An 8,991-nucleotide genomic window follows, 5' to 3' on the forward strand; every position below is an offset into this window, starting at 1 on the left:
CGGGTATGGCCTGCTTCTGAGGCTGGTGGTCAAGGACACAGTGTGCAAGGATCTGCCCCCTCCTCCCACTTCCTGAGAGTGGAGTCAGTGTCTTCCTCCACCCAGCTCCCCCTGCTGAGGACACAGCCCACACCTTTAGAGAGAAATGTCCCCATCACGGGGGACAGCAGGGAGCTGATGGGAAAGCAGGTGTCCAGGACATCCAGAGAAATGTTTCCTCACACTGGAACCCTTTTCTATTCCCTTCTAAACAAAAAGAATCCTCAAAGACTCTCAAGTGACCATATAGTGTCTTTTCTTATAATGTCACTTTGACAGGCACAAAATGTAAAACCAGGCATAAATTCATGCTTGTAGTTCTTATGCAGGCATGAAGCCAAAACCAGTTTACAAACTAACCACCAAGAAAACTGGTAGAGCACAGATGATTCCAATAGAGCTGTTCTGTCCAATGTGAGTGCTACTGGCCACCCAGGGCCATGTGAATTTAAATACAATGAAACACAATGAAAAATTCGGTTCCTTGTGGCCACATTTCCAGTACCCAGTAGCCATTTGTGCCAGGGGCTATCCAGCTACAGAACGTTCCCATCATTGCAGAAGGTTCTATCAGCTAGCACTGGATTGGATGACATTTGCTAAGAGGAGCTACCTAGAGGACGATTCTCCGGACCTGGTCCCACGTGGTTCCCAGGTAAGCTCCCGCCCATGACACAGCCCTGTTGTCCATCAGTTTTCTTGGAGAGGGCATGGGAAACCTTCGTCGGTGTGTCATCTCCTGCGAAGGCCTTCACTCCTTCCTCCTGGCAGGAAGCACCCCTCACTCTCTGAATCATTAGCCCAAAGCAGTAAGTGCAGTGGGCCTGGCCCCACAGCTACAGCAAGAGCCACAGCGTGAGGCTGGCATCCCTGGGGCACGACACAACCAGGATGTGGATGAAATAGATGCAATATCTGGAGGTTCTCTTATAGGTGGCTCTGGCCTCCTGGACACTTCACACTGGTCTAGGAGCTGCCCTCTCAGGGCCCAGTGACCTTTTCAGATGCAGACTCCTGCAGCATGGGTCAGCAATTCTTCCCTTCCGTGGGACAGGGATTGGTTGCCTGTACCTGAGGCCAACACTGACTAGGGGGACTCATGCCTGCCCACGTTCCAGCCCCGGAGAGCAATGTGAGCAAAGCCTCCTATCTGTGCAAAACCAACTACTGTGGCATCACCTCCTTCAGGGAGCCCTCCCAGATTGTCCAAGGTGCTCACCTCGTTTGGGGAGCCCTCCCAGATTGTCCAAGGTGCTTGAGGGAGGGAGGAATAGGTTGTTCTCCCGGCACCGGGCCTGCACTCCTGGGCAGACGCTGCGGGCCTGTCCTCAGGCGCGGCCTTGCTGCCACCCCCTCGGGGGCTCGGAGCGCGACAGCAGCTCAGGGACGCCTCCTACGCCCAGCACGGTGCACCTGGGCCCTGAGGCCCTGGCCGAAACGCGCCAAGTTGGGGGTAGGTGCAGCGCCCCCATACCCCTCCGATGCGCGCCCGGGAGACGGGAGGCGGGGCCGGGGGCGGGGCGTGAGCTGGCCGGGGCGGGGCCTACGGGGGGCGGGACCGAGGCGTCCTATAAGTGGTGCCGAGGGGGGCGCGCGCCCGGCCACAGAGTGAGCGCGCAGCAGCGGCAACAGCGGCGACCCCACCGCGCATCCGGCCAGGCCTCCGGCGCCCGGCGCCCCCCGCGGCCCTGCGTCCCCGCGCCCCGTTCTTCGCACCGAGACCCCTCGGCCCGCCAGGCCCCCTTGCCGGCTGCCCGCCAGGCCCCGCGCCGGCCCGCCCGCCTCCCAGGACCGGCCCGCGCCCCGCAGGCCGCCCGCTGCCCGCGCCGCCATGGGAGTGGAAGGGTGCACCAAGTGCATCAAGTACCTGCTCTTCGTCTTCAATTTCGTCTTCTGGGTAAGGGCTGTGCCGGGAGTTAGGGCGGGAGGGGACGGGCACACACCCCACCTCGGGCAGGTCCCGCGGCCGCGTGCTAGGCCCCGCGGGCGCCCCGCGGGCCGCGAAGTTGTGGGGCCACCTGTGGGCTCCAGGAGCGGGGTGGGGGGTCGCCCGGGGCCGCCGCGCCCCCCGACTTTGGGGCTGAGGGCTGCGAGCCGAGTTTTGGGGCTTCTGTGCGCGGGGGCCTAGCTCTGCGGCCGGGCCGGGGCTTCTGGGGGCCGCCGGGCAGTTCCCGCTAAGTGGTAGTGATGGGTGAGGTGGGCGCGGGCGGGGACCCGAGTACCCGGCCGCCTCTCAGCTGAGGAGGGGCCTGCGCGGGTCCCTGGCGGCGGATTCCGGACTGCTGCTTCGCGGGGACGAAGGGGGGGCTCGCGGGCGGTACTCCTGGCGCCCCGCCCCCATGAGCTCATCAAGGGCCGCCGCCCCTGGATGGTGGGGCGGGGGCGCACACTTTGCCCGAGGTTGGGGGCGATCCGCCTCACTTCCCAGCCCAGCTAACTCGCCAGTCTGCTGTCACCACCCGGGACCTTCCTGGGGGTCGCGCCTTAAAGGACGTCACCGCTGGGATGGCCCAAAAGCTGGGGTGCGCGCACCCTGGCTGTCCTGCCTGGGGGCCGATCTCCCTCTCCTCACCCAGACACGTTCCAGCCTAGGCCTCCTCCCAGAAGGGCTCTGGAGGCCTTGCAAGAGTGGGGTCCCGCGGTTCTGAGTTGGCACAAGGAAGAGAGTGGCACCAGGGGCCTAGAGTGGATGGCAGGGTCTGGGAGTGGGGCTGCTGCTTTGGAAAGAGGGGCCCCCACGCTGGGCATCTTTGGGTGCCAAGGTGGGTGGAGGAGGGGGGAGGGTCTCCTGCTGAGAATGGCTTTCTCCTGACCGTAGTCTTTGCTGCTGGGAAGTGACTGATGGGCTTTCGCCTTTTGTTTCCATTTCCTGTCAGTGTTGGAATTGGGGAGGGGGTGGAAATCCCTTCTTGGCCTGGAAGGACTGGAGTGGGTGTCCATGACCGTGGCCTCCCCGTGGCCACGCCCTGGGCAGAGACTGCAAGCCCCTCCCCGTGTCCCCCCAGGCTGTCACCCCCTTCTCGTGGAAGACTCGGCTGATGTCCCAGTGGACCGAGTGTTTCTCAAGTTGAGGCAGGGAGGGCAAACTTTTAAAATGGCCCCTGGAGCCAGTGTGTGGGACCAGAGACATCTGTTTCCCATCTGGATGGCCGAGGATCCCAGTGCGGATCTGGGGCAGGGAGATTATTTGGAGGGGGAAGGACAGAGGCTGAACTGAACTCTCAGCTGGGAGAGGTGTGGGGCGGTCACATCCCACCTTCCCCAAGCCGGGCTGTTCTGCACAGTCTGCTTGGGACACTGGTGGGAGTCACTGTAGCCTTTGGCTCTGCCCTGGCAGTGGGGGCAGAGAGGCCATCTGGGAGGGGCTTGCCCTCCCCAGGCACAGCCCTGGCACCTCGGCCGTTGCTTAGTGGTGGCCTGCTTCCGCCCAGGCATGTGGGAGAGGCACGGGACACAGGCTGTCCCTCTGCCGGCCCCTGGAGCCCCATCCCCTGATGAGGAGAGTGTGGGCCTGGGCCAGGGGCTGAAGGGGAGTCAGGGAAGGGGACTTCTCTGGAGGTGGATTTTTGCTCTCTGGACGGTGCGTCACTGCTGGGTGAGTCCCTCCTGCCTGCCCAGGCTGAGAGGTCTCCCTGGCAGTCCCCCGGGAGTGTCGCCACAGCGGGCCTGGAAGTTTCCCAGGCTGCAGGGGTGGAGACCTGACGCATCCCAGGGATGCTTGTTCCTAAGGCTCGAGGAAAAGTCTCCAAGGCCTCACCACGCCTCTCCCCAGGGCCTGCTCCCTGCAAAGCATTGAGAACTGAGTCCGTTCACAGTCACTGTGGACCCACCCGTCCACTGGGGCTCTGTTGTAGCCAGGAATGCCAGGCTGGGTGAGGTGAGGTTGGTGGGCACCACCCTGGTGGATCCCCCTCCACCCTGGTGTCGCAGGGTGTGTGGCTGAGAGCACAGTGCCATGGGCTTGGGCCTCCCTCAGTGGAGTCCCCACCACACTGCTCTGGTCCTGGGCCTTGGCCTCCCCCGTCTGCAGTGGGGGCCCTCAATGAGCCTGCCTCCTGGGGTTGTTGGTGGATTCACTGACATGCCTGAGTGTTGACAGGGGGCTTGGTACAGGAAGGGCTCAGGGTACGGGGGTTGGCCAAGGGTCCAAAGGGACCCCTGCCTCAGATAACCCAGTCCGGGCAGGCAGGATGCTCAGTGGGGAAGGGGCTGCGGGAACCCTGCAGGGCCCAGAGGGACTCAGTGCAGTCCCGTGGGCTCAGGGGAGGCTGGTGGAGAGGAGGTTGACAGTGCGTGTCGGGATGGGGCGCTTGTTAAAAGTTCCATTTTAGAGAGGAAAAAGGCCTTGCCTGTGGGAGAAGGCAGCTGGGGTAGCCTGACCTCTTTCACAGAAAGGAGCCCACACACATGCACAGGCACTCGCACACAGGAACGTGCACATACCCTCACTCCCAGCTGCACACACACTACACTCTTGCTGTCCCACTTCCCAAGCCGAGGTGCGAGGGGGAAGGTCCCGGCAGCGTGCACCTGCGCCCTGACCGCTTTGGGGGCCAGCGAGAACTGGTCTCCCCGGGTGCAGGGCTGGCCCAAGCAGGGAAGATATTGCAGACACCCTGGCCATCAGCGTGGAAATCCTGTCCCTTGGGTGGGTCTGGGAGCCTCCATCAGAGGCGGCTGGCACCTGACACCCACTGCTGCCAGGAGCAGGGCAAGAAAGCCTGTGTCCCGGGGCCGGGGACTGGCCCGTGGGAGCCTTGCCTTCCTCATCTGTGAAATGGATATAAGAGTCTTCTGCTCGGGGGCTGGCCAGGGAGCCCGGGAGAGGTGTCACCAGTCCCCGCAGGGAGAAGAGCCGTGTCTCTGGCCTGGGACTGGCTGCTCCCCCAACCCAGTGCAGCTGGTGGCCACCTCCCAGTGGCAGGGCAGCCCGACCCGGCTGGGAAAGAGACTGATTAGAGGCCTCACTAACGGGTATTTCCCGCTTCCAGACAGCACATGACTGTCACTTGGCAGGTCTGTCGCCGTCCTTCCGGGAGAGGGGCTGCAACCCTGGCAGGCGCTGTGGGGGAGGGGGGCTAGGACATCCTGTGCCTGGTTTCACCAAGTGGGTGTGTGGACTTTCCCTGGCTCCCCCAGGCTGTCTGACTGCACAGCTTTGGGGAAACGGTCACTGGGGCAAGCGGGCCGAGAGGAGGAAGTCTGTGGTTTGTCCCTGCTGCACGCTGGCCCCAGTGAGGCTGTCCAGAAGTGCAGGGCACAGAGCGAAAAAGCAAGGAGGTGTGGGCCTACTTTCCTGGTGGCCGCCCCTGCGGGCTGTGGCTCTACCGGGGGCTGACAAGTCACCCACCCTCCCTAAGGGCACCAGGGTGCATGCCCGAAAGCCCTCCATTCTTTCCCGGGTTTGAGGGTCCTTCTCCTACACCCGCCCCAGCGCCCAGTTCAGCTCAACTTTCAGAAATCTGGTTCACCCCCAATCCTTAGCTCATAGCTGCTTCCAAGCCCAGACAGGGAGACAGACCCCAAACGATCCCCTACCCCTATTTCCGCACCTGAAATCCCACCATGGGAAGAGCTTTGCTCATAGAGTCAATAAGGCTTAGAGTCCAGGCACCTGTGCGAGGGAGCAGGTGGTCACCCCCGTGCCCGCTGTGGATTGGAGAGGACCCTGGGGATGGGGTGGGGCTGGGGCTGGGGAGGAGCCAGGTACCCTGCCCCTTGCTTGGGCCCCACCTCCCTGTGATCCAGGCTGGGCGTGCCTTGTTCCCAGCACCCCTTTGGGCAAGAAGAACCAGGCTTACCCAGAAATGGGCTTCAGTAATCTCCACTTCCGAGTCGTCCCCACCTGCCTGGTAGGACGCAGTGGCACCCGGTATGCTGGGCAGCCTTCCAGGAACCTCTGGACTCACTCAGTGTCCCCCAGCCCTGCACACACATTCTTTGTGTTTCTGGGCCCAAGCTAAGCCCCCCAACCTGGGCTGCAGAGCAGGTGCTGAATCATGAGAGACCCTTGGGGGTCCTCCAGGTAGGCCCCCAGTGCTGGAGGAGTCCCCTCAGGCCGGGGGCCATGCCCAGGGGCGTGGAAGGTCAGCTGGATCTCACTTTCGGGGCTGTGGGCGTCCTGTGCTAGCCGCCAATGTCATGGCTTTGGGATGGCCAGAATAAGGCAGCTGCCCGCCACTCCCCACACGACGTCTTTGAGGGCTGCGGGCTCAAGGAGGTGCGGTAGGGCTGGGGGCCAGGGGCGCAGAGCTCGGAAGTGCCTCTCTCCCGGATGCGGGTGCCCCAGCAGGGGAACTTCGAGAGCCCAGGTGTGAGATGCCAAATGCCAGGGGCCTGAGAGGAGGGAGCGTCCAGCTTGGCCAGAGGCCGGTGGCTCACGTTCCCACCCCGCCTTGCCCTTCTTTCTGGAGCTGTGCCCGCCCACTGCATTTGGAAGGTGATTGCTTCCCTCTTCCTCAGCCCCTCGGGCTCCCAGTTGGAAGTGGTGTGATTCGGAGAAGGTAAAGGATGGGAGGGAGAGGGCTGAGTGATGGGGGATCCCGCAGGACGCCCTGTGCTGTGTTACATGGAGCTCTAGGATCAGGGCAGGCGGGCAGCCTGGGGTCCTCACTTCTGTCCCCAGCGAGACCAGGCCCCTCACAACCTGCCAGGAGCGTGACATCCAGTGCGGGGCAGAACTAACCTCAAAGCTCCACCCCAGGTAACAGCGTGGGTAAAACAGATGACAGGGCATGAGGCTCACCCCAGGACAGGTGAAGGACCCAGGCTGATGGGGGCCCAGAGCAGTCCTGGAGCTCCTTTCTGAGTGGGACCCCAGGGGTTTCCGAGGGGCCACGGTTTGGGAAGCGCAGACTCCAGCCCCGACCCCATCCTGGGCCCCGGGAGCTCACCCTCTCACACAGTAGATGGGGCAGCCGCAGGCCACTCCTCCACCCCCCGGGGACTCGGCCTGACCATGGGGTTGCGTGGAACAGTCTTTCCTTCTGTCCCCAAGAAGACGCGGGCAGCTCAAAGGAAGTCGTCCCCACTGTGCGCTGGGCAGGCTCCGAGCCTGGAGCCACCACACCGCCCCAGGCTTGCCCGGTGATGATCAGGCCCACTGGGCAATAAGGAAGCCACGGTTCCAGAGTGATGGCTTGTGAGGAGCCCTAGCTGACTGGGGTGCCCCTGGGGCGGGTGGCCACACCCAGGTGGGAGCAGGTGCTGGCTCTTGACCAGGCTGTGTTGGGCAGCCTCTCAGGTGCTGCTGGTGGCCAGAGACACCCTGAGCTGCCCTGGGCCCCTCTACCTGCTCTCTGGTCCTCTGCCTGAGGCCACCCATCTCCCGCCTCCCATCACCCTCCCTCGGGGGCACTGGCCCACCCAGACCTTTTTCTCTGAAGCACACGGCCCTGGGGTTGCCAGCCACCCCACAGCCCCTTGCCTGGCTCTTCCCCAGTGGGTCAGTGGGACTGTCTGTGTTGACAAACCCTTCCTACAGGGGCCAGCGGGGTAGAGGAGCTTCCCGGAGCAGGGGTAGGCTTAGAGTGGAGCAAGGGACTTCCTGGCTTCCCTGCCTCGGGAACAGCTGGCCCTGGAAGGGGCTTGGTCCTCGGGGCACCGGTGCCCACCACCCCCGATGCCTGGGAGACACCAGCATCCTCTGAGCCTGTGCCCGTCCTCCTGGTCCCAAGGGAAATGAGTCCTCACATCCCCCCAGCAGGCGGGGCCAGAAGGCCAGCATCCTCGCCTGACACCTATTTTTAGATGCTGAGACCGGCGGCTTCCTCGGGGCCAGGGGCCAGGGGCCCTGTGAGTGCAGCTTCCTCTTCCTGGCCCAGGAGAGAATTCCTGCTCATGTTCCCTCCATGCTGCCTTCCCGGCCCTGAAGGCCACAGTGGGGTCGGAGGGGCAGCTGCTCACCACCTAGGAGGGCCTGAGAGGGCCCCATACCACCCAGGGAGGAGTCTGGCCCTGTCCCCAACCTCCACAACAGGCCTGGTGCTGCCCCTTCTTGGTGGGCAGAGAGTGAGGGGTTGGCCTGCGGAGACCCAGGCTGGAGGGGCCGTTCACCTGGGACGCCCCCAGCGTCCCTTCCTGGAAGCACCTTGGCGAACCCCTCCCCTCCTTCACCCAGTATCTCCAGGGAGACTTCCTGCCTTCCTCCTACCTCAGGGCCTCACCGTCCTGGAGAGGGTGTCTCAGGCCCCGGCACCTCCCAGCGGCTGAGCCAAACGGGCACTTCCCGGTGTGTTTCCCACATGTGCAGTCCCTGGGTGTGGGTGAGCAGGCACAGAGCCCGCAGCGTGGCCCTGCCTGGTGGCCCCTCTCCCCAGGAGCATCAAGGGAGGGCCTGGGCTAGAGACACACAGACGCCTGGCCTCTGTGTAAAGGCGGGTGAGCTGATGTACCATCGTCCTCGTCCCCCACTGGGGTGCCTGGGCAGCACTTGGGGTGACCACCTGGCCCGTCTGGGTGGGGGTAAGGTATGGGTGCAGCGACCAGATCCCTGCCCCTTCCTGCAGCTGTGGGGGGGTGTGTGCTGGCGTGGAGAGCTCCCACCCGAAGTTCTGACTCCCGGCTGTCTGGGGCCTGCGGGGGCAGTGGGCAGCTGGCATGGGGTAGGGGAGCTGCCCTCGGCCTGCCTGGGCAGCGCCTGCTGCCTTTTGCTCCCTTTCAGCTGCTTCTTGGAAACAGCAGACAGGCTGGGCAGGAACCCAGTGTGCTTGGCAGCCCCCCTTTTGAAGTCGATTCTGTTATTTATTAATTCCCAGGAAGGAGAAAGAAACAATCCTTCATAGAGTTACAAACACTGCTTTCAGTAGCCTTGCAAAGAGCCCTCCAGGAACCCCACAGGTTACCTGGGCTCCATCCTGAGGGCCACCCTCCATCCCCAACCCCCAGCAGCGCATCTTGTGGGGTGGGGCGTCTCGGGAGGTGGGGCGCCTCGTGGGGTGGGGCGTCTCGGGG

General features: G+C 63.6%; 1 protein-coding gene across 1 annotated transcript in view; it reads left to right on the plus strand.

The window, feature by feature from the left end:
- Window positions 1-1,622: 1,622 nt before the first annotated feature.
- CD81 (CD81 molecule) overlaps window positions 1,623-8,991 on the plus strand; it is a 20,619-nt gene continuing 13,250 nt past the window's right edge. Inside the window, exon 1 of the mRNA XM_023183551.2 lies at window positions 1,623-1,936. Coding sequence (XP_023039319.1) covers window positions 1,871-1,936 — 66 coding nt within the window. The 5' untranslated portion in view covers window positions 1,623-1,870. The remainder of the gene's footprint in view (window positions 1,937-8,991) is intronic.

This window comes from Piliocolobus tephrosceles, chromosome 13, assembly GCF_002776525.5.
Source record: "Piliocolobus tephrosceles isolate RC106 chromosome 13, ASM277652v3, whole genome shotgun sequence".
Taxonomy (NCBI): Eukaryota; Metazoa; Chordata; class Mammalia; order Primates; family Cercopithecidae; genus Piliocolobus; species Piliocolobus tephrosceles.